The 24183-nt window shown below is 43.7% G+C and overlaps 2 protein-coding genes across 3 annotated transcripts in view; both read left to right on the forward strand.

Moving 5' to 3' along the window:
* Window positions 1-754: 754 nt before the first annotated feature.
* Window positions 755-8896, forward strand: wnt16 (wingless-type MMTV integration site family, member 16). Its single transcript, XM_031731601.2, has 4 exons — window positions 755-961; window positions 2000-2226; window positions 7560-7849; window positions 7928-8896. The coding sequence occupies exons 1-4, from the start codon at window positions 870-872 to the stop codon at window positions 8384-8386; spliced, it is 1068 nt and encodes a 355-aa protein (XP_031587461.1). The 5' UTR covers window positions 755-869; the 3' UTR covers window positions 8387-8896.
* Window positions 8897-12601: 3705 nt separating this feature from the next.
* Window positions 12602-24183, forward strand: part of stab2 (stabilin 2) — a 29309-nt gene continuing 17727 nt past the window's right edge. Inside the window, exons 1-25 of one of the 2 annotated variants that reach the window (XM_031731573.2) lie at window positions 12602-12728; window positions 14013-14137; window positions 14550-14665; window positions 16521-16606; window positions 17294-17360; window positions 17444-17539; window positions 17730-17852; window positions 17950-18146; window positions 18268-18395; window positions 18504-18637; window positions 19210-19289; window positions 19496-19645; window positions 20175-20318; window positions 20428-20490; window positions 21032-21148; window positions 21247-21300; window positions 21379-21459; window positions 22065-22217; window positions 22519-22578; window positions 22675-22776; window positions 22893-22979; window positions 23172-23283; window positions 23358-23538; window positions 23640-23733; window positions 23819-23977. In XM_031731573.2, coding sequence (XP_031587433.2) covers window positions 12645-12728; window positions 14013-14137; window positions 14550-14665; window positions 16521-16606; window positions 17294-17360; window positions 17444-17539; window positions 17730-17852; window positions 17950-18146; window positions 18268-18395; window positions 18504-18637; window positions 19210-19289; window positions 19496-19645; window positions 20175-20318; window positions 20428-20490; window positions 21032-21148; window positions 21247-21300; window positions 21379-21459; window positions 22065-22217; window positions 22519-22578; window positions 22675-22776; window positions 22893-22979; window positions 23172-23283; window positions 23358-23538; window positions 23640-23733; window positions 23819-23977 — 2793 coding nt within the window. In that variant the 5' untranslated portion in view covers window positions 12602-12644. Of the gene's footprint in view, window positions 12729-14012; window positions 14138-14549; window positions 14666-16520; window positions 16607-17293; window positions 17361-17443; window positions 17540-17729; window positions 17853-17949; window positions 18147-18267; window positions 18396-18503; window positions 18638-19209; window positions 19290-19495; window positions 19646-20174; window positions 20319-20427; window positions 20491-21031; window positions 21149-21246; window positions 21301-21378; window positions 21460-22064; window positions 22218-22518; window positions 22579-22674; window positions 22777-22892; window positions 22980-23171; window positions 23284-23357; window positions 23539-23639; window positions 23734-23818; window positions 23978-24183 lie in introns of those variants that run through there. The other variant, XM_039601371.1, reaches the window with a different exon arrangement.

The raw sequence follows: 24183 nt of genomic DNA on the forward strand, positions 1-24183 counted from the left end.
ATATGTAGTTCCTTGTTAGGATCAAACATCATTATTAACAGGATTAAAATGATCAATATTTGAATGGACTTTGGGTGTTTCCACTTTAGCGCAGTGTCCCTGTAAAATACAAATATTTTTGACAAGCATTCTTCAAAAATCCAACAACAGAGTTATTGTTTCCTAAATATTGTTTATTTTTATTTCATTTTGACTTTTTCGTTTTAGTTCAGTTTAGTTTCCAGGGAGAATTTACTCGTTTAGTTTTCATTATTTCAAAAATGTTTCGTTTTTATTGTTTCGGTGTTATTAGTTAGTTTTAACCTTTATAATTATTACTGAATGAAAGGAAAATCAGGAAAATCAGTACAGGCACTACAATAGAAACTTTCTGAAAGTTTCTGAAAGCAGTGACTCTCAGCGAACACATTTTCTCATCAGTTGTAATAAAATATGATCTCAGATATTAAAAGCATATTTCCTCCGTATCGTTTTTGTATTTTGGTTTGCTTTCTAAGTTCACAAAATCGTTTCAGTTTTAATCTTTTTAAGTTTTATTTTTATTTAACTAAAATGTCATTCAAAAACCAGCCTCTTTTAGATTTTTTTTCTACTGCGTTCTGTCGTTTATTTGCCTTTCGGGGATCAGATGTCAGCACGAAGTTTTTATCATGAAGCCTCTCACCCATCCAGCCAGTTATAGTCCAGCTCTGACGTCAGCTGCTGAGTCCTGAGTTTGTCCAATGAGAACCGCCCGGGACTCGGACTGGTCCAGGGTGCTTCTCCTCTCCTGCAGATCGAGGAGAGCAGAGTAGAGGAAAGACTCCTTCAGCGGGATTCAGGAGCCTGCTCCGGGCCGGGTCGCTGTCAGCATGCGGAGCTGAGCAGGGATGGAGGCGCGGAGCTGCGGAGTCCGACACATGAGCGCTCTGAGTCTGCTGCTGGTGTGCGTGTGCCCGCTGTGCTGCAGGGGCAGCTGGATGTAAGTATGTTACAAAATACACACACACACACACACACACACACACACACACACACACACACACACACACAGAAATCCAAGCACAAACACACACACAGAGCTCAAAGGACAAACACACACACACACGCACGCTAAGTTTCAAACACACACACACACGCGCGCGCGCTAAATAAAAGCCTAAAAGTTTTCTTCAGCTGTCTCGTGCCAAAGCGCTCGCTGGCACGGAGCCGTCAGAGTCCTGCGTGAAGACGTTTATGGAGATGAAGCTCCCGGAGGAGTACGCGGAGCCAGCTGGCTGTGAGCCGCAGGGCAGCGGAGAACTTGAGTGCAGAGTCCGCCTGGAGAACAGCGAATTCACCGGCTCAGCCTACGGGAGCATTAACGGTGTCGTTAAAGAGCGCCTCTTCTTTCGTACTCATTAAAAGCTTCTCGCGCTCACAGAACTGCGCGCAGACTCGGTGTGACCTCTGTGTGACCCCAACACACTCAGCTGATGAGGTTTGCATCTCGTTTTTGGCTGAAACGCGCGGATTTTCCACGGTAATGTCCAAGAATCCGAACTGTGCGCGTGCACAGACCGTTTCTAATCCGCAGCAGCAGCGCACGCGCACAAGAGACCTGATCTCCGCCAAGAACCTGATAAAAGGCGCAGATGAGCACCGAGCCGGCGGGGCCACCGAAATCAGATGGGGGGCAAATTCAAAGCACACATACACAGCAACCACTTTCTCTAATATGTGTTTTATATTAGTATAAATACATTAAGTATTTACACGTTTCATATAAACATACTACCGAAGTTTCTTATCGACTTCGGCCCGAATAACGGAACATCTCAGGTACATACAAGCGTTCATTTAGATCTTATGCTGTATGATAAGCAACCATGCAGCCAGGAACGCTGCACAACGTGACGTCAGAGTTACTGCTTCACTTCACACCTGTGCAGGATGGACAGGTAATAAATGAATAAATCAGAGGTGTGTTGTCTGAACTTTTCCTTATTTTAAATAAAGTTTTGCTGATTTCCGTCGACAGGTGGCTCGGTGTGACGTCACCGGGGGTGGTGGAGAAGCTGGGGTGTTCCAACTTGCCTCTGAGCCCCCGGCAGCGCGAGCTGTGCAGCAGGAAGTCCGTCCTACTGCCGGGCATCCAGGAGGGCGCGCGCCTCGGGGTGGCCGAATGTCAGAGACAGTTCAGGCACGAGCGCTGGAACTGTTCCACCAATCAGCAGGTGCCCGTGTTCGGGCACGAGCTCACGAGCGGTGAGTAAGATCACTTTACAGAGGGAGGGGGGGGGACGCCTCCACCTCTCTGCATGAAACTAACTGACTCCTCCCTCTGATTCACCTGGACGCTTGACTGCTCAGGTGAAGCAGGACCGCCATGGAGCAAATACAGGCTTCACTCATCGACAGAGATGGCCAGTAACGCGTGTTCCGATTACTTTTTTCAAGTAATGATTAAAGTAAGGGATTACTATTGTAAAACTGTAATTAGATTACTGTTACTTTCCCGTAAGCACACTGCATTACTGGGTTACTAAACCCTGATTTTGTTTGTCCGTGAGTTATGACAGTGACATACCAGCATGCGACGTTCGTGGCAGCAACAGACATGTGTAGATCAACAGTGCGGGAGAGAGTACGACCATGCAGTGTTTAAAGCTTGGAAGTACGGACATTACTTTGAGTTTGATTCTGTAAAAAGTGTCTGCTGTACACTCTGCGTGTGAAAAAACTTCTTTCTACAGCAAAAAATTAAACTTCAAATCTGAGCAAGCACCTAGCACGCTGCCACAGGAATGTGAAATTCACAGAGAAATCCCCAGATCCTCCCCACTGACATGGCCGCTGCAGCACTTGGCAAACCTGTGACAGCCCCGCTCCTGCGAAACAGGTGAAAATAAGATTTAAGAGCGACAGGACTTAGTGATGCTGAATCTTTGATTTTATTTATTTTTTGCTGTGTTTTACTTGCATCTATTTGAAAGAGCGAGTGTAAACACAAAAAATATTTTATTTTATATGCTGGAATATGCAGTAAATAGGTTTAAATGTTAAAAGAAATTCTTCCAGTCAGAGACAGTTGCATATAGTTTAATTTTTGCATGATGAAATGTGCATAAAGTTAAAAGATTAAAACTAATAAAACAAGTTTTAAAAACAGAATTATCAATATTATATGATGGATTATGCAGAAAAAATAGAATTAGGTTGAAAGGTCTATTGCTTTATTGTAGGGCTGCTCGATTATGGCAAAAATGATAATCACGATTATTTTCACTGAAATTGAGATCTCGATTATTTGACGATATTTATTTAACAATAACAATGTATTGAATAATGGCTTTAAAGATTGTCAAAAAATAATATAAAATAGTGTGCAAATACTGATTACAGTGCAAATGTTTGCAATATAAAAATAAATGAAAATGTAAACATCTATGTTTAGTGAACTTCAAAATACTGCACAATATTTGATCCACGTCTGACTCCGCGAACCCATAATGTTTCCACCAATGTTCCCTCAAATATTTCATGTGTCTGAGTGAACACACAAACTCCCTGAGTGATCCCTTGGACCACTGTGAGCGACATCAGACGTGTGCACTGTGGTCACGCCAGCATCTAATCCATCCAAGGATTTATTAAAATAATCAAATTACAGCATTTACATTTATGTTAGACTACTTTTAATTAACTGCTTTAGCCCACTTACAATGAAAATTTAAAAAATCCTGTTCATGACCTGTGTAGGATGTTAACACTATTGGAAGTAAAAATAACTTGAACTCCAATTTTGAAAACACAACTTTCTTTCTTTTTTCTTTTTTTTTCATAAAGCTCTGACTTGTATTATGAGTATGAGTCTGTGGTCTGGGAGAGAGTCCTGTAACTCTCTGTCTGCAAAATACAGTATATAATGACCAATGTTGGGCAATTAATTACTTCAAAAAAGTAACTCAGTTTGGCAAACAACAAAGTTTTTTGCAGCTATTTATTTTTTTAATGCAGCCAAGGCGTTTTTTTAAATAAACATTTCAAACTATTTACAGAACAATCAGCTGTCCACTATGAGATAAAGGAGAACAACACCCTGATACCTGCAGGCCTGACAACAGGAGATGTATCACTCCTGTAACACCTGTAACATTCAGCAGCCGCCTCATTGTTCTGACACACACAACAAAACTACTGACTACACTACACACTAACTACACAAGATTTGCGCTAAACGTCTCAAATCTCTCACATCTCAAAACACCGCCGTCACTCCTAAAACTTCCCCCCGTTTCTTAACAACTAGATGCCACGTTGCCATATCATTTTTTGATTGGTCGACACGGTACTTTTTTCGACCAATAGGAAAGGGAGAGGGTTTTTTTGGTTTTGGTTTTGCTCACAGGTGGAGAGTGCTTTCGAGCGTTTTCCTTATAAAACGCAGTTTTTACCGTTTCTTCCCGCAGTAAATATAAACAACGATAGTATTCAGGAAGAAAACCAAACATTGCAAATATTTTTTATCATAACTCTGGTTTTACGTGGCCTATCAACACAATTTAAAAACTGGTATAAAGTCCACACTTTTTCCGTCAATTGTTCCGTCTGTCCTGCTCACATCTCCAATGGTTGTACACGTTGTCATTAATGTGGCTTCACTGCACATCAGCCACGCCGCTTTGCTAGCTAAAACACCGGTGTCGGCACATCAGGACGCTGTCATAGCCTGTCAACGACGTTGATTGGCTGCGTATATACGAATGTGAATCGCATTATTGGCTGGACTATAGGATAAGGTGGCATCGTTCTAATCCCATACAGGAGCAGCCAGTCACTTAGGCTACGTTCACACTGCAGGCGAAAGCGCATCAAATCCGATTTTTTCGCCCCTATGCGACCTGTATCCGATCTTGGTATGACAGTGTGAACGGCACAAATCCGATATTTTCAAATCCGATCTGGGTCACTTTCGTATGTGGTACTGAATCCGATACGTATCCGATGTTTTAGAAAGCGACTGCTGTTTGAACGGTCATGTTGCATTAAATCCGTCTTTTACGTCACTGACACAAGACAGACGCCAATTATCAGCGCCGGAGAAGCGCCCGGACATCGCGAACGATTTCCTACCATCCGGTGAAACTGTTGGGAAGACAACGTTGGAGAAATGTGAACATTTTATTTGTACTGTATAATCTGCAGATTCTGACAGAAATCTGCAACTATCCTTTGAAGCACCGCTCCTCTAAAACAGCAAAAAGGATCATTATTAGGTCATCTACATTATTATGTAAATAACAAAATAACTTAAAGCAAAAATCTGGAAACATAAAGTCCGAAGTCTTTATATTAAGGGCAATCAGTCAAACAACATTGTTTGCTCTGGGTCTAAACAGAGCAGTTGTGTGTGACATCTTCTTTTGCGCATGCGGGCCGCTTTGAGCGTTCACACTGGAGAGCGTTTGATGTCGCATTTTATGTGTAGTGTGAACAAGCAGACAAAAAAATCGGATTTGATCAAAAAATCGGAATTGAGCATTAAGACCTGCAGTGTGAACGTAGCCAAAGTGACCCAGATCGGATTTGAAAATATCGGATTCGTGCCGTTCACACTGTCATACCATGATCGGATATGGGTCGCATAGGGTCAAAAAAATCGGATTTGATGCGCTTTCGCCTGCAGTGTGAACGTAGCCTAACACTGCAAAACAGAATTGTTAAAGTTTTAATTTTAATTTCAATTTAGGTTAGATTTTTTTTGTGCGCAACGCAGATTTTCTGTGCGCAGAGACCGTGCCAGCAGTGCGCAATTGCGCACGTGCCTCATCTTAGAGGGAACATTGGTTTCCACACCACTGAAGTCGTTTTACCTCTCTTTTCAACCAACGGCATTCTTTCTTCAGCAGCCATTATCCTCTCCTCTCCAAATAACTTCTGCTTAGCTTTCCGAGCTTCCCTCGGGTCCTCTTAATTGTTGTGATGCATGTTCGAAACGCAGAGAGGTGCGCTCGATTTGCCACACGGAGCAGCGCGAGAGTAAAGCAATATAATAATCGGCTCAGTCATTTTTAATGATCGTTGAAAACCCAGATCGTAATCGAGATTAAAATTCGATTAATTGAGCAGCCCTACTTTATTGCATATTCAGGTTGTGTATCATGTTTTTAAAAAGTAACTAAGTAATAAAGTAACTAATTACTTTTGAAAATAAGTAATCACTAAAGTAAAGGGATTTGGAGAAGTAACCAATTACTATTTTTAAGTAACTTGACCACCACTGCTCACCGAAGCTTTATTTGTTCCAAAGCTCTCAAAAAGCAGCCACAGAATCCTACTGAGCATGTACAGTGGCCGTTTTAGCTTGCTTCTGATTGGCTGAAATGAATCTGACTGAAATAATGTATTTTTTTCCACTCAGGCGTGTGTTGGCTCAGCTTCTCTGAGAATAGATTAGATTTTTATATAATGTGCGCCAGGTGAGTTTAATTAGGGGACAAACTCCAGAGCCAATCAGTGGAGAGAAAGTAGAAGAGGAAACAAGATAAGTCTGGTTAGGTGAGGCAGAGTGAGGAAAAGGGTGAATAGAGTAAGAATTCTAACATCAACAAGGCATTCAGTAACACCATCAAGGGTCACAGTGTGAGAGGTCAGAGGTCGCTGAGAGTAAAATCAGCTTTTACAGTCTGAGGAAAAACACTGGCTAGCAAACTTCTGTATATCTGTGATGGTCAGAGTGCACAGAAACCCATAATGTAGTCACATGACCTAATTTCATTCAGTGACTTGTAAATTACATTCATTACAGAGAGAAATGTTCTCCTTCAGTTTAATTTTCAGACTTTAAAGCAGAAAATTCAGGTTTCAGAAATCGTTTAAATCTTTTTCTGCAGTTCCTGTCTCTGCCTGTAGAGTGCAGCGCCCCCTTTAGCACCAATACCAGTCTTAGTGATAAATGATTTCTTCACTTCCTCAATGTGACCAGAATACTTCAGACAGCACGTCTGAATATGAGACTTTACAGAGACTACAGACTGTGAAACTCACAGACTGCACTTCAGTCTGAAAAACCCTCCATCCATATATCCACCCATTTTCTTCTGCTGATGAAAATGGATGTGAAGTGATGATATGAAATTAAAATAAGCGTAAATATTAAAACATTTACACAGACTTTAAATATTTTATTTTAATACACTTTTAAATATAAAATCTATTAATTATATATTAAATTATTAGATAGCTTAAATTGAGGTTCAGCGGTGAGAAGCTGAAAGGATGTGGGGCGTTAATTTAAATGTGAGTTCTGAAAGGAGCTGAAGTGTAGCAGATAAGAGCAGAAGTGTACGTCAACCAGTGAATTTTAACTGACAGTCTGTCTGCTGTCTCCTAACACTGACTGCTTTTAGTTTTGGACTGAAAGATAAAAACAGCTGGAGTGTGACCAGTACAGAGTGGTTCTGCTTTCATTTCTGAGGGGTACTCTGAATCAGGTGAAGATTGTTAACCAATGAGCGAAGAAGCATCTGAGACGATGAAAGTATACCTCATGAAACCTCCTGAAAGAAGTGTCATGTCTGCCCATTCTGTCACTGCAGGAACCAAAGAGACAGCGTTCATCTATGCGGTGATGGCAGCAGGGCTTGTCCACGCCGTCACGCGCTCCTGCAGCCAGGGAAACATGACGGAGTGCGGCTGCGATGCTGGGCTGCGGGGCGGCGGCTCAGCAGCAGAGGGCTGGCACTGGGGCGGCTGCTCAGATCACATCCAGTACGGGACGTGGTTCAGCCGCAAGTTCATGGACCACACCGTGAAGAACATGTCGACGAGCCGCAGCAGCTACACGCCCAGCACCATGAACCAGCACAACAGCGAGGCCGGGCGACAGGTGAACATTGGCGACTCAAACTAAAGCTGAAAGTCTAAAGGTCCAAGGTGTGATTAACTTCCTGTTTGCATCCTGCAGGCGATCAACAGGACGATGTCCACAGATTGTCGCTGTCACGGTGTTTCTGGCTCCTGCGCGGTGAAGACGTGCTGGAGGACGATGGCACCGTTTGAGCGGGTCGGGACGTATCTGAAGGACAGATACGAGCACAGCGTGCAGGTGACGGAGCGATCCAAGAGGAAGACGAAGCGGAAGGACCAGCGGCGTCTCCATGTGGACAAACACCAGCTCATCTTCCTCAACAAGTCTCCAAACTACTGTCTGGAGGACAGGCGGCGGGGCATCGCGGGCACCAGAGGGCGCCGGTGCAACCGGACGTCCACGGGGCCAGATGGCTGCAACCTGCTGTGCTGTGGCAGAGGATACAACACGCACGTGGTCAGACACGTCCAGCGCTGCGAGTGCAAGTTTGTGTGGTGCTGCTACGTCCACTGCAGGCGCTGCGAGAGCATGAACGACATGCACACCTGTAAGTAACACACCTGGAAACAGAAACATGTGGAACACGTAGCTCACCTTCATTCACCTCAGCATGATACCTGGTAACAGAAGAACACCTGGAATAAAAGAAGGATTTCTGGAAAGAGACAAATTGGACATCTGGATCTGAAAGAGTGTAAAGGAAGGAAGGACTGAACCTCTCAGGTGAAGACAGATCCTCCTTGGACCAATCTGATCAGGCCTACAGAGCGGAGCTGCTGCTCCAGGTGGAAAGATCCAGGTGAGGCATGTGACAGCCTCCTGCATGCCTCCTGTGTGAGCTGTTTCATGTTCACCTGTGAGCAGCAGACCCAGGACAGGATTTTACTGCCTGAACGTTTTCATGTTTCAGACTGGACAGACTTCTCTAACGTGATGTTTCTGAAGCATCCAGAGTGCCACCAGGAGGAGGATCAGTGCTGCTGCACACTCAATCTGAAGATCTGAATGACTGAAGCACACCAGATGGTCAGAGATCCATGACTCCTGATCAGTCTCATCAGTTCTGCAGCCCACAGACTGATTTCATATTTTAAAATAAAAATATTTATGTGTAAATAATTTTTAAAAGTTAAATATTTGGTATGGAATCATATTTTTGTAATTTCTGTCCAAAAAGAATCAAACTGACATCAGAAGGTGAAATGATCCCGTAAATGTGGATGTGAAGAGTTCTTTGTTCACTTTCTGCTGGCAAGCTTTATTAACAAAAACATGAAAACAACAGAACAAATAGCTGTGAGTCTGTTTAAAGGTTCCACATAAATACGGTTTATTATACTTTGACTAACAAAAAATAAAATGCCTGGTAGAGAAAATGTAGACAAGTCTGTGTTAGAGGAGATTTGGTTCAGTTTGTCTTTAACAAACCATAAAACCCCTCACAGGATATTCCAGAAACATTCCCAAAAAGACATCCTGAAAGAAGGAAACCATGTGAATGATCCAGAAACAGGAAATACTGCATTCCAGCTGGAAGTTCAGCAGTATAGCTGTACAGGCAGCTGATGACGTAGAGTAAAAGTACTTCATTACATCTAAACACAGAAGGCCGTGCCCGTTCTGCCTCCACCTCACCCAAGAAGAGTCTTCTTTTTGATTTTTGAATAAAAGAATGATTAAAAACACTTCACAGCTCTCTGATGTTAAAAATCTGACTGTGTTGTGTCAAAGTGAGTCACTCTTAAATTAAAGACATCAGAAAGATGTAAATATAACAAACATATAACACATATTAAACCTGCACAGTTTTGTTCACATGGATATGTTTAAATAAAGTTAGGAGAAAGTATCCTGTCTGTCAGTCAGTGATGGACGCATCCATCACTTCCTTCATTTGACAGTTTAAACAGCAGGAACAAAAGAACAGATGATGAAACATCAGACCATAGAAACAATTTGAGAAACATTCAAACTGATCTGAACTGTGCACAGCTCTCTGAGCTCTGCAGCAGCTCGATTCTTTTCTGTTTCAGCCGTTCTGTTGCAAATTTGCGGCTGTGCTTGGATCTTTGTCCTGTTGATGACCCAGGTTGGTCCCAAAGTTATCTGTGGGACAGATGGCCTCACACTGAAGAACCACAAAAGAAGTTCAAGGTGCACTTACATCATCATCCCTTCTCCACCGTGCTGACAGTTGGTCCGAGCTGTTTGCTGTGCATGATGGACCAACATCTACATTTGGTCTCATCTGTCAAAGGATGTTGTTCCTGAAGTCTTTGTTCAGATGCAGCTTTACAAACCTGATCCCTGCTGTTGTGTCCTCTTACAGAGAAGAGGCTTTCTCTTCCAGCCCCTCTAAACAGCCATACCTGTTCAGCCTTTTTCTAACCATGCTGTCATGAACTCTAACCTTTAACCTGCTAACTGAGGTGTAGCTCTTGGGATTTATTTTTTTTATTTTTTTGATCATTCTAACCCTGTTATCAATTTACTGAAACATAAACGCCTGAATGGGCCACACCTTCAAACTGCTAAAACTTGTCCTTTGGTAGAGGAGCTCAGACCGTCGATGACGATCGGTTAATCAGTGCATTGATCATCAGCACCTGGATGCAGTAAGGCTGGACTGGAGTTTTAGGATCTTTGCATTCCCAGAGTATAAATGACGGGTCTAATGTCTGTAACATCGAAAAAATGATCATCCTTCTCAGCTGATCTCTGAGCTCAGTGAACTTTCTCCTGACCAGTTTCAGTAGTCTGACTGAATCCAACATGGAGTTCATTTTGTTCGAGTAGCACAGCAAGGACTGGTCGTGTGTACCTCAGATAAACTATTTAAACGTTGTACTTATTCATTATTCTTATATTCAGGCCTTCAGGCTTTCAAACCTTCAGGCATGGTTGCAGGGTTCAGGTTTGGGTTGAGACCACGGTCTCGTTGCATGTTGCTGAGTCAGAGAGGGTCCTCACAAAGACAGCAGTGTGTGTTATCAGCAGTGTGTGATGATGAGGCAGAAAGTTTCGGGAAAAAGAGAAAACATGTTCTTATTTACACTCCAGGATTTCCTGCCATTCTTACTGCACATCACTGAGCAGGGTCTACCAGGCACAGATCCAGGGGCCCACAGGGTCAGGGGTCACACCCAGGCTCCTGTGTGTGATCATCTGCTGCCCTCAGCTTCTCCTCAGAAATCAAAAATCTGCATTGCTGTGTGTTCACATTCACACGTTCATACACACAGAAACTTTACAGCGAGCACGTCGACCACGGCACCGCCGTCGGTGTGAGGTCAACGCAGGAGTGAAGATTATGGCAACCTGAGACTCACTGAACTCAAACTAAAACTGTGTGAGAGCACGCTGTCTTCCTGCAGGACCTACAAAGTCCAATAAAACACACAGAGAGTGTCTCTACTTGCACAGCTCAGCTGACTGATCTGACACCGGAGCGAAAACTCAGAATCAGAATCCTTTTTTAGTCACACACTGTGAACCAAAAGGCTCAAAGTAATTAAAAAAAGTCATTAGAAGACAGGAGTCTGATATAACATCTGGATTGGTTTAGATTCTGAGAAAAGACAATGAAGTAAAAGCAAAATGCCCTCATCTTTTATCAGTTGCTCACAGGTTCTTGCACTAACAACTTTGGTTAATCAGAATCAGAATACTTTATTAATTTCTAGGGAAATTATGTAACAATATGTAACAATTAACAGTTAATGATCTCATCAACATTTAAAACATGAAAAACATTTTATCATTTAAAATAATGCATTTACTGCAGTGAATTTATTTGGGCATTTAAAAAAAATCTTTACTGCATTCCTTAAAAGAGTCAACTCAACTCATGGTTTTATTTAGGTTTAATTTTTTTTCCTTTCATTTTATTTTCTTTAATAAAGAACATACTAGTGAGGTAATTTCCTGTCAAATACGGAGCTCCGCCCATCTGCAGGTGAGCAGGGGTGGGGGTTGAAGACTCATTGAAAAGCCAGAAACAACTGCTATGAAGTATCACACTAAGTTTCCTGCTGTCCTTTTGATTTCTCTGTTTTCCAGACCATGTTAGTGAAACATCAGCAAAGCACTTCTCATTCACTGGCACTGTTAGCTAACAGTTAGTAAGGTAACAGCTAATAAACTAGCAGTTAATGAGTGAGTAGTTAATAAGCCAGCATTTAATAAGCTAACACAGCTAACAAGAGTTTTAATATCAAAATATATCATTTTTAAATTATAAATTGTAAAATTGTCTGCATTTTTTTCCTGGGTGAAACCAAAAAACGAAATATACATTCAGTTTTTTCCAGATGAATCAAAATTTCAAAAATCATGAATCAGATTTTTGTCCAAATGAAAAAATATAAATCCTGGTCCCCACGAGTTTAAAGGCATTTTTACTGTCAGGATTACAATTAGGTTAGGTTTAGGCTAAAGGTTAGGGTAAGTGGCAAGAGAGCACATCATGTCAATTAGATGTCCCCACAAAGAAAGAAAAATACAGTGTGTGAGTGTATGTGTGTGTGTGTATGTGTGAGTGTATCTGTGTGTCTCTGTTTTTAAGGTCTGAAACACAGAGACACACAGAGTGTGTGATTTTGTGTGTCTGTGTGAGTGTGTGTGTGAGTTTGTGTGTGTGTCTCTGTGTATGTGTGTGCGTGTGTATGGGTCAGTTTGTACTTCAGACTCGGCAGTTTCCTTTGAGTTTGTTTTTTCAGGAAACACATGAGGGATGATAATGGAGGAGGAGGAGGAGGCTCAGAGGCGCAGGAGCTGAAAAGAGTTGGCGGGGATAAGTTGGAGGGCAGAAGAGATGGAGGTCCTGCAGAGCATCGGGCTGCTGTGTGTCTCTCTGATGATGATGATGAGTGAGCTGAAGATGTCAGCTGCTGCACAGGTAAGCTCGTCCACCTGTTTTTATTCATGGAGTTCGTTTAGCTTCAAACTCTAAAACTGAACTCGGCGTTACAGATGTAAAAACATGAGCTTCAGGATGTAAAAGTTTGGACGCTGGCTGTCGTGCGTCAGCGTCTCTGTGAAACTTTGAGTAAATGAATCTGAGCGCTCTTCTTCACATCAGCTCAGAAAGAGCTCTGTTTATTTTAGTTGTGCTGTCCTGTTTGAAGCTTCGTCTGTGATAACTTGTGGTTTTCTGATGTCTTACATAGCGACGTGTTCTCTGACTGAAATATTATGAGCTGCAGACTGAAGCACTGCTCACATCATTTGCTCTGACGTTTACTTTCTGGGGAGGGGGGGTCACCTGAGAGTGTGGACGCAGTGGGAATAGCCCCAACCCTCATTCAAGAAGCTTTACATCACATAAACAATGTGAGAAATAACTAGTGTGGGGCACTCAAACAGAATGTTGCCATGGTTACAGGCAGTACTGTGTAGTATTATGTGCTCTGTATAAACAGATCTTCAGAGTGATCTGTGCTGGTGCAGTCAAACAGTATGAGGTACCTGCAGCAGCCTGCTCAGGTCTGCAGAGCTGCAAACAAAGAAACACAGCAGAGACTGCAGGAAGAAGCCGCACATGCCAAAGACTAAAGCTCCGCCCACACAGGAATAGCTGTGCAGCGATGCGATGACTGTTGAACTTTGGTGAAGTTGGCGACTTGTAGAGACGACACAGAGAGGATCGATTAGTGGAAGCCGCGTGTTCAGATAAGCTGATACTGGAAACTGAGCAGGAATCACATCAGAGGTTATCTCAACAGCCAGAGCCCGCTGACAAGCAACTGTCACCGAGCAAAGGCAATAAGGAGCCAGTTTATCGGTCAGCAGCTGATTCCCATCTGAACCTGCAGGCTGTAACAGGAAGTCATCATCAGCCCAGGAACTCCGTGTCCTGTTTGCCTCCTTTGACCGTTTCCTGGGTGGAGCTGCTATTACAGTTATTACACTTACTTCCTGTTCCAGTCAAGCCACCAGCAGCAGTCTTTGGTTTTCAGGTCCAGAGGAGGAGGTTTAATAGGTTTACCAAGTGATGAGTTGAACTTTTCCACACTGGTAAAATCCTTCTAGTTTAGCTGCAGGCTGACAGTGTGTGGAGCACTGAGCTCCTGATTGGTTGGAAATCATCCCGCTAAGAGCTGCAGCCACACACTACCGGCACAGTTTCACTCACACAGCGTAGACATTGATGAAAGACACATTTCTTTTCTTCTTTTTCCAGAATTTTTGCTCCAACTCGACGGTGCTCCGCACTCGCACGATGTGCCACTCCTGCACCATCAGCCAGCTGATCCCATGCCCATCAGGATTCAAACCCACGCCCAGATCCAACGCCCAGGACTGCAAGTGAGCGCCACACAGCACAGGTCCCCTCAAAGTCCCCATTGTGGTCTGCAAGATATTTCAACTGATGATTGAAACAATAAACTGTGATTAGCTTCTTTGCACAAATTCAAATATCCCCACAATTACGTCAAACATCACAACTCACACAAGAAACTTTAAAAGATGTCCACATCACCTATTTCACCATTTTCTATTGAATTTACAGTTAACAGTTCTGCTGTCAAGTCAGGGTTCAAAACAGTCCTTCTGTGTATCACACTGAGCCACAGAGCAGCCTCTCCGTCTGAATCAGGCTATATAAGGACCCCTCCCCTCCCTCACCCACCTCCACCTCTAAGAGGAGAGAGCCTTGGTGTCCTGGATCCCGACATCAGCAGCCACTTTACCTCCAGTCTGTCTGTCTGTTTTGCAGGTACTACATCAACACTCCCAGCATGAAGCTGCCCCTCAGTGGCTGCTCCTTCGAGTGCTACAAGGAGGTGGAAATAAAGAGCTGCTGTCCAGGTTACTGGGGCCCCGACTGCATCGGTCAGTACCGACACACCAGCTCGTCCTCAAAGAGCCAAAAAGCTTTTATTTAATCATTATGTTATATTCAAAAGAGGTTGTATGAATGTGTGAGAAGCATGTTGTATAAAGTGATTTGAGTGCTCATAGTAGAAAGGTGCTGTACAAGAATCAGTCCGTTTACCACATATAATGTTAAAAGGCTGCAAAATAACAGGCCTAACATTTGTTGAGGGGAGTCTATTGTATTAAAGCATGGAAAAATGATCCCGTTACCACAGGTGTGTAAAGTCCAGCACCGCAACGCAGTCTGCCTTTACAAACGTGTGAGAGAGAGCAGGTGTGGATGCTGCTGTGAGACAGGCTGTGAACTTTCTTCCCTCTTAGATTCCACCGTCAGCTTTCAGGCACCTCAGCGGCTCAGACAAGAAGTAAAAGAGCACGCGAAGTTACAGAGCGGTGCCATCGAGTGCGTAAAAGTCGGCAGCGTAAAAGTCCGGCTGACTCAGGAACTGCCGAGCTTCAAACCTCCTCCAGCGTTAACATCAGCACAGAGACTGTGAGCCGGGAGCTTCACAGCCGAGCACCCGAGCAGGGTGATGTGAGGGTGGACGGGTGCTTTGGCCCATGTGCTACATTTAATTCAATACTTAAATTAAATTTAAAGAAGTTTAAAATGTACATTTGTGACTGTGATAATTTTTTGTATTCACTCATTGGTCATAGAATGCTAGCAGCAGCACACTCGGACTGTCCAGAAATTCACTACAAGACTTCTCAGGGGTCTAAAAAAACTGAGCTCTGGCTTCCAGGTGACTCGTGTCACATTTTCAGTTCTGCAGGAACCAGAAACTTCCTCCCCGTTTCCTCTGGTCAGACGCTGTCAGCAGGACTTGAATCTGCTGACTCAGTGGACCCCCCCTCCATGAGTCTCAGACGATGCCTGTTTTATCTGTTCAAAGCAGAAAAATAATGCTCAGTTTTTTATGTTCCTGAGAGCTGACACTATTGAACCTGTGGTCTTCTAGGACTTTGCTCGTCCTCCATCCACCCCCAGCTCCACCTTAACTGAAGCCACTAGAAACACAAAAAAGAAAAAAAAAATCATTGAAACTCTTCCGAAGTTTTCACAGAAAACCCCAAAACAATCCTCCAACAAGTGGAGGAAGTCTTTATTACGTAAAAGTACCTTTAAAAGTAAAAGTCCTGATACTCATGTAAAAGTATGAGCATTATCATAAAAAATACTTCATTATAGCAAGCAAAATGTCTCCTGAGTATGAGAACCAGTAGATATTTGATGGTCATCGCTGTGCAGTCATGCGAAAACAGATTTTCTTTAAACTGTGTTCACTTTCAAATGTTTGGTATCAAACAGAAGTTATTTTAATTATGAACCTGTTGATCATTTCTCCAATAATTTAATGATTTGTTTGTAAAAACTGTGAAAATAGTAACAAACCTTCCAGTCCTAAGTGACGCTGCCATAAACTGACTCAGCATCAAAGTAATGATAAAATAATACAGGCACATGTTCAAATACTTAAAAGTATAAGAAGGATTTCTTCATAACTTTCAAAGAGGAAAAAAATATACCCAGGAATGAACGATCCTGGCATCCGTGCTTCCTGCGAGCGGTGTGATGCTGTGGTGGTTATTTGTTCTGTGAGCGGAAGAGGGGAAGGGAAACAGATGATGGTGATGTGATGACATGAAGAGATTAGAGAGGAAGAGGACAGAGCGGGAGGAAGGCGGGAAGTGTGTGTGTGTGTGTGTGGGGGGGGTTCTGTGTTTCCTCATAGAAAACACAACAGCAGTGCTCCACAAATATGCAGCGTCAGCTTCCTGTTCACACCAAGCGCCCGTTCTCTTTCAGAGTGTCCTGATCGGGCCGCCAGACCCTGCAGCGGCAGAGGCGTCTGCTCCGCCGGGCTGGGGGGGAATGGGACCTGCAGCTGCCAGGTGACCTCACACACCTGTTCTCACCTTACACACCTGCTCTCATTGTACATCACACACCTGCACTCACATCACGTCACACACCTGGTGACAGAAATCAGCTGATGTGCAGGTAAATTGGAGTGAGAGTGAGAAAGCAAAGCTGATTGGAACACAGACAAACCAAAAAATAAAACAAACTACAATAACGTGAAAGCAGACTGACACAATCACTGTAATCTGCAGTCTCCACGTGTGTTTGTGTCCATATAAATGTATATTTAGGACGTAATCATATATCTGGGTTTATTGTGATAATTAAGGCATAATATTAGAACCCTGAACAACACTCACTGTCCACAGAACCAACAGTAAATGACCTCAGAGATTCTAGATTCTAGAGCCCTCTAGAACCTTAGATCTCAGACTGTTACAGGAACTCAAGAACCCCGTGAATAATCAAACCCCATAAATGTGTGTGTTGCATCAGTGGTTAGCTGAAAGGTTTAAATAATTAATGACCGTAAAAGCAGAACCCCTCCACTTTTGAAAAATACACCTGTATACAGGTTCCTTTAACAGGACCCAGCAGTAAACTGTTTGCATTACAAATCTGTCCCTCTACAGGCCGGAGCCACGGCTCTCTCAAAGTTTACCCAATGATGTCACATCCTGTTTATCATTGTTTTAATAGTGTGTGTGTGTCTCCAGGAGGGCTTTGCAGGAACTGCCTGTGAGGACTGTGCACCTGGACGTTATGGCCCCACCTGTAGCTCAGGTAACGTCATCTCCAGCTGTGACAGATGCACTGAGTTCTCAGGAACCTCTGACCCACCGTGTTTGTGTTTACACCGTTTGCAGTCTGCTCCTGTGTCCACGGCCTCTGTGCTTCTGGAATAGTGGGCGACGGCCGATGCACCTGTTTCTCTGGATACACGGGTCCCAACTGTGACCAAGGTCAGTCCTCCTGCTGGTGCCTTTACAGTCACAGGTAACTCCACCTGCAGCAGGTGTCCTGCTGTGTTCTCTGGTCCTTCTCCTGATTTGGTAACATGTCAGCTTATCTTTTCCTGTATCCTGTTACCTATACAGTTTCTGCATTTGCTTGCACCCTGTCACCTGTGCTAACACCTGTATTGTGTTTCAGAGTTACCTGACTGTGCAGCTCTCAGCTGTCAGCAGAACTCTCGCTGTATTGAAGAAGCTCTGACGGGACGGTTAGTGTGCCAGTGTCTACCCGGCTACCAGAGAGCAGGATCCGAGTGTTTATGTGAGCTTCTATGTTCCCCCCTGGTGCACATGTCACAGTCTTTGAGTCTCTGTGCACTCCAGCAGCCTCTTTCTAAATGTCACTTTGTCTTTCTCAGCCATAAATCCGTGTCTGCAGCGGATGTGTCACGCTCAGGCCTCCTGTGTCCACACCGGACCAAACCAGCACCTGTGTACCTGCAATGAGGGCTACAGCGGGGACGGGCGGGTCTGCATGGCCATCGACCCGTGTCAGACCGATCGTGGCGGCTGCTCCGCTGAGTCTGCCCGCTGTGTGTACGACGGACCGGGCAGGGTAAAACATTTTGGCCGACCTTTCACGTTATGTGTGTAACGAGCTGTGACCCGCAGGGGGCAGCGGCTTGCTGTCAGGTGACCTTGTCAGTGACCTCTGAATCCTGCTGTGCTCTGTTCAGTCCCACTGTGAGTGCCTCCCTGGGTTTGACAGCCTGTCGGGCGGTGGCTGCAGCCTAAAGGACTCCTGCACACCTGATTCCTGCCACCGGAACGCCAACTGCAGCACCGTGGGACCTGGACAAGTTGAGTCAGTCACTTTACTTTACTGAACGTCTGCATGAACCAATACCTGAATCTGCAGGCAGCAAGTAGCAGAGCTGCAGAACTGAGCATCGCTTGCTGTTCTGTCCCTCAGGTGCGCCTGTCTCCAGGGCTACATTGGTAATGGTAAAGTCTGCATTGGGAACATCATGGAGCGTCTGAATGACCTGAACACGGAACCAGGAGGCCAGTGGACGGGTCAACTGAGCAATGCCATCACTCTGTTCGGTATGTGGATTCAGTTTGAGGTGGCTTGGTCCATAAAGAGCAGAAAACTTTCACTTCCTCAGCTTTAGCTCTCTGTGCAGGAACACATGTAAGCTTTTCCCTCTAGCCTACAGTGTTCTGGTGTGACCTGCCCAGTGATAGATATATTAAATAAAACTCATTAAATAAAATAGCATTCATAAAAATTAAACTGATACAGAAAAATTACTTCAAGTTTCTCCTTTAAGCACTTTTATTTACCACATCCAGGACTTTTTTTTGTAAGTGAGTTTTAAAATTTTTAATCTGGGTTCTGCACAGTCGCCCCTAAAGTAGCCTTCCTGATCGATCCTGGTCTGTTTATTCTCCAGAACACACGACATAACCGATGTATCCCATGGTAAAACAAAGGACTGATGCTCAATTACTACTCCGCTTTATTGGGAATGACAAGTCCTCAGCTGATGCACACCTTGTTTTTTGGAGCTAATCAGATGCGATCCTATGTAGTGAGACATTTTACAGAGGGTCATCGAAGTCGTCTCACATGAATAGAACTAATGTTAATGATTGTGTTTGTGTGTGTTTTGCAGGATCTTTGTCGTGGCCTCTGCAGAATTTGGGTCCGTTCACCGTTTTCATCCCAATAAATAAAGGCTTCAAGGGAACGCCAGTACGAATCCCTTCAAATAAACTGATCCACTTCTATCAGCAGCTAGTTTTAGTTTCCTTTTAACTTTAGAGTCACTTTTATTTTTCTTTCACACCCTGACTTTGTTTTGGGAGCTCATCGTTCTTTGACCTCCAGAGGAAAAAACACAATTCAATCAAAACAGGTTCAGTCAGGAGTCAAACATCTGCCTTTACTCTTCTTACCAGGTGAGGACTCTGATGGCGGACAGGTCCAAAGCTACATACCTGTGTAAGATGCATTTGGTCGCTGGGATGATGCCGTTTGACACGCTGAAGAAAACTGATGTCTTCTACACACTGACGGGAAAATCAGCAGAGACGGACACATCAGAGGGGGTGAGAGGCTTCATCACCAGCAGATTGATTCAACATGAAGTGTAAACACGTCAGGGCATGAAGCAAAAAAATGAGGAAAGATAAAAAGATTTGAAACAATTTCAGGAAACTGAGTGATGACTTGTTTTTTCACATAAGAAACAAACCATCCCAGAGCAAGATGCTAACCCAGAACCCGAACTAGAACCTGACCGAGACCCAAACTCAGACCCTTTCCCTGAGCAATCAAATAAATAACCTGACTGAATCCTGTTTTAAACCCTTGGAAACACAATAAAGATGACAATAAATAGAGCGGTCACAGACTTGGCTTGCATCAGTTCATCGTAAGAATGAATTAAGATTTATAATCAAAGTGATGCACACAGTGGACACCGAGTTCAGTCTTAAGTACTTAAGAGACTTTTGATGCTCACCTACAACATGTGAAACTCTTACGGTCTTCACACTTTCAAAGGTTAAAATGGTACGCCTCCAATGGCTTTGAAAGAATTTTGTATTGTCAGATCTTCCTCTTGTTTCCTTTCAGGACACTCAAACCAAAATCCGTATCCATGGCAGCAGGAGGAAAGGTGTAATCATCAAGTCTAATGTTGTTGCATCTAATGGGATCATCCATATCATCAATAAGCTGATGGAAAGCGTGCCTCCCACCGTGGAAAGCAACACCGAGGTGGCAAGACTGAACGATTTTAGTTTGGATGTAAATGTGCTCAGCAAAGATAAACCTGTTCATTATATCTCCATTCATCTCATTACATGAACACTTTGTTGTTCCACAGGAGAACCTGATGAAGATCGTTTCTGACAATGGCAAGTTTCAGACTTTCACCAGTTTATTACAGGTATAGACTACTTTTCTTCAATACCTGGAACATCAGGCCATGAATACATGCAGACTAAAACACCAACTTTTTTATTCTCAGTTTAGAAGTTAATCACATCCTGTAACTTCCTGTATTGAGTCAGTAACAAGCTGAACACTGGAAGACATTTTATTGCATATCTCAATGTCCCTGTCACATTCCTGCCCACCAGAGGATGGGATCATTACATTATTACACGGGATCAGGGCTTTGTGTCAACACTGACACAGAAGATATTTGGAGTGTGATATTTCTGTGATCAGTTTTAGGTTCTGAACACAGATTAAATAGGAATTATTACACTGACTTGTGGTCTTGCAGAATTAGACGTCCCTGATGTTTGTCCTGAAGGAAGAAATGTGTAAATATTAGCAGAGTCAGGACTGAGCGTTGCCTGAAGGCCACCTCAAACACGCTGCACAAGCATTTATCTCAGTAACACATTCAGGTGAAGGAGGGTCTGGTTCTTAAGTTTCTTAATTGTAAATTGATCAAAGTGGAAAATTTTTGCTGTCTGCAGAAAACTCCTCTGGCATCTTTGCTGGACCAGCCGGGACCAATCACTGTGTTTGCACCCACCACTGCAGCGTTTGATGCGATGATAGAAGAACACCTGAAGTATCTCATGAGCCCTGACGTAAGGATGGACACAAAAATGGACAAATTTGTAGTCTGTCAGTGAGTGATCATTTCCTCCATGAATAATTCACCAGATGATTGGTTCTGAATCCTCAGGGTCACAGCAAACTGCTGGAGTTTCTCAGGAACCACATTATCCCGGCCACTGCGGTGAGAGCGACAGTCCGCTGACTCGTGAATAATTCAAGTTTGTTCCCTCTGACAGTTTTTCATCTCCCTGTCCTGCAGCTGGAGATCTACAATGCTGTGTCAAGCCCCAGATACGTGACAATGGCCAATCAGGTTCTGACAATCACTGTGATGGAAAATGTAAGTGTGGATTTCCACAATCTGTAACCCTCAACACCACCCCGAATCACTGTCACAGGCACTGTTGAATACTTAAATAATATCATGAATCTTATAAAATAACAGAGGAGGGTGGAAAGTGTTTGGTTCTAAGTATTTAATAACACTGACATTATTGTTGCAATATCCTTTCTGTGTGTGTTAGTGCTGTTCATGCAGATTTAGTCTCTTTAATAAGCTTGCAGATCTTTTTTAATAGTGCTGAAATTTATTTCACTTTTAACTTGAACATTTGAAATGTTGACATTAATGGAGTTTATCTTTTTAAAATAAAATCCAGATAACAAAAATCCCTAAAAGTGCAGCATTTTTATTTCTGTAATAGTTTTCTGGAGAAATTAGTTTAGATGATGAAGGTTTCACACAGAAACCTGGAGCTGATGTTCAGTCAGCTTTAAGTCACACAGCTGTATTCCTTACAGGATCCATGGTGAATATTTACTGATTAACGAAAAGTTGAATTCACTCCTATTAACCACATTTTAGTAAGACTGAATGAAAACACGTTTTCCACACTTTCAACATGAGTTCAGGATTTCTGTCCGGTCCTCATTTCACTGTTTCAGGGCCAGATCTTGGTTAATGGTGCAGCCGTGTTGGAGGCGGCTGTAGAGGCAAAAAATGGACGTCTTTATGTGATGGATGGAGTTTTGACTCCACCCACCATTGAACCTGTGTTGCCCAGTAGATGTGACATCACAGAGACTAAAATCATCATGGTGAGTTTAACGTCTAATAACATGATTGATTGACCCTAAACGTATATGTGCAGTGTATGAGGCTCAGTGTTAAAACAAAAGGCACTGAGCTCAAGGAGCTCTCGTAGTTTGATCATCACACCGTGCTACACTGTTGGAGTCTGCTTCCATTGGATGAGTAAATAGATTTGCTCAGTGAGGTGACTTTATCCCAGGATCAGAAACATGTGGACACTGAGAGATTTCTGCCCCGTCATCTTTGAGCCCGCCCTAAAACACTGAAGCCCTTTAAGTGTGTTTGATCAACTCATGTGTTTTTCAGGGTGAATGTGTCGCGTGTTCAAAGCTAATGATGACCCAATGCTCTTCTGGAGTTTTTACAGTAAGACTGAACTCACTGTGAAACATCTGGATATTTATTCACTTCCCTTTCTTACTTTGAGCTGTTTTAAAATATGATTATGCTCTCTTTATCCAGGGCTCTTCCACATTTGGATGTTCTTACATTTTCACCAAGGGCAACCCATCCGTTAAAGTCCCAGTGAAAGGCTGCTCTCCACACTGCAACTCAACGGTCACGGTACACACTTTAGTGAAACCGGGCAGTTTACTTCATGTTGGAACAGAAAGACACTGAAGCCTAGAAGATGTAACTTTGTAGAGGTCGTCAGAATAACCTGGTGTAAATCTGTTCAGATTCCAGCGTGCTGTAAAGGTTTCTACGGTCCAGACTGCAGACCGTGTCCAGGTGGATACCAGACACCTTGCTCCGGACACGGGCAGGTCAGACGTTCCCATAATTCCTTTATTACTTTATTTGGAAGAAGCTTTAGTGCTTTCTGTTCTTTGAACAGACTTTTTCCTGTTTGCAGTCCAGCGGTGACGGAAGGAAACTGAAATGTTTCAGTGTTTGCAGGGAAAGTGAGGTGTTTGGTTTATGAAGGAGGAACCTAAAGTGTGTTTTGTGTTTTTCAGTGTTCAGAGGGGGTTTCAGGAAACGGAACGTGCAGCTGTGAACCGAACTTCAGCGGCTCACGCTGTCAGTACTGCTCCTCCTCCAACAAATATGGACCAAACTGTGACAGAAGTAAGTCTGACTCATATTTTGTGACGTTACACAGGCAGACATGATGTAAAGATGATGTACTTGTCTATCCTCAGCCTGCCCCTGTATCCACGGGCAGTGTGATAACCGTCCGGATTCAGACGGTCGGTGTAAAGTGGACTCGTGTCAGCAGCGTTACACCGGTCCTTTGTGTGATCGACAGACGGCCACCTGCGGCGCTCAGGCTCAGTTTTGCCACGCACATGCTGACTGTGACTTCAGCCAGGGAACAGTCAAGTGAGTTTACCTGGACTTTAACCCTGAGTCAGACGTCTGTAGTGAACGGTTATCTCGTTGTACCACACATTATTCAGCCAGTGTACTGTGTCCTATTTTAGGTGTATTTGTAAACCTGGTTTCCAAGGTGATGGCATCACCTGTGTGGAGTCTGACCCATGTGCTCCACCGCTCCGAGGTGGCTGCAGCCTGAACGTAAGTCTCCAGTTTTTATAGTGTAACTGTAAAAAACGCAGTCTGTTTCCTCACTGCTGCCCCTGCTGCATTCTGCCCCTTGCAGGCTAAATGTATAAAGACAGGCCCTGGGACTCATGTCTGTCAGTGTCTGACTGGATGGAGCGAGGATGGGGATGAGTGTCAACCAATCAACAACTGCAACAGTCCTGACAGAGGCGGCTGCCACCCCAACGCCACCTGTGTCTATGTGGGACCCGGACAGGTAAGGACACTGATATCAGCTGAGACGTGAACGGTGGAGATGTCACTGAGGGATGGTTTATCTCATTAATGTGCTCTTACCCTGGGAATGCACCACTTCAGTTATCCTCAGGGTGGCAGTAAGGAGTGCAGGATTATTAAAGGGCCAGAAAATGTGAATCCTGAAATGTGGTTGATTATTTAAACTTACACTGGCCTATTTAACCT

Source organism: Oreochromis aureus, linkage group 17, assembly GCF_013358895.1.
Source record: "Oreochromis aureus strain Israel breed Guangdong linkage group 17, ZZ_aureus, whole genome shotgun sequence".
Lineage (NCBI taxonomy): Eukaryota > Metazoa > Chordata > Actinopteri > Cichliformes > Cichlidae > Oreochromis > Oreochromis aureus.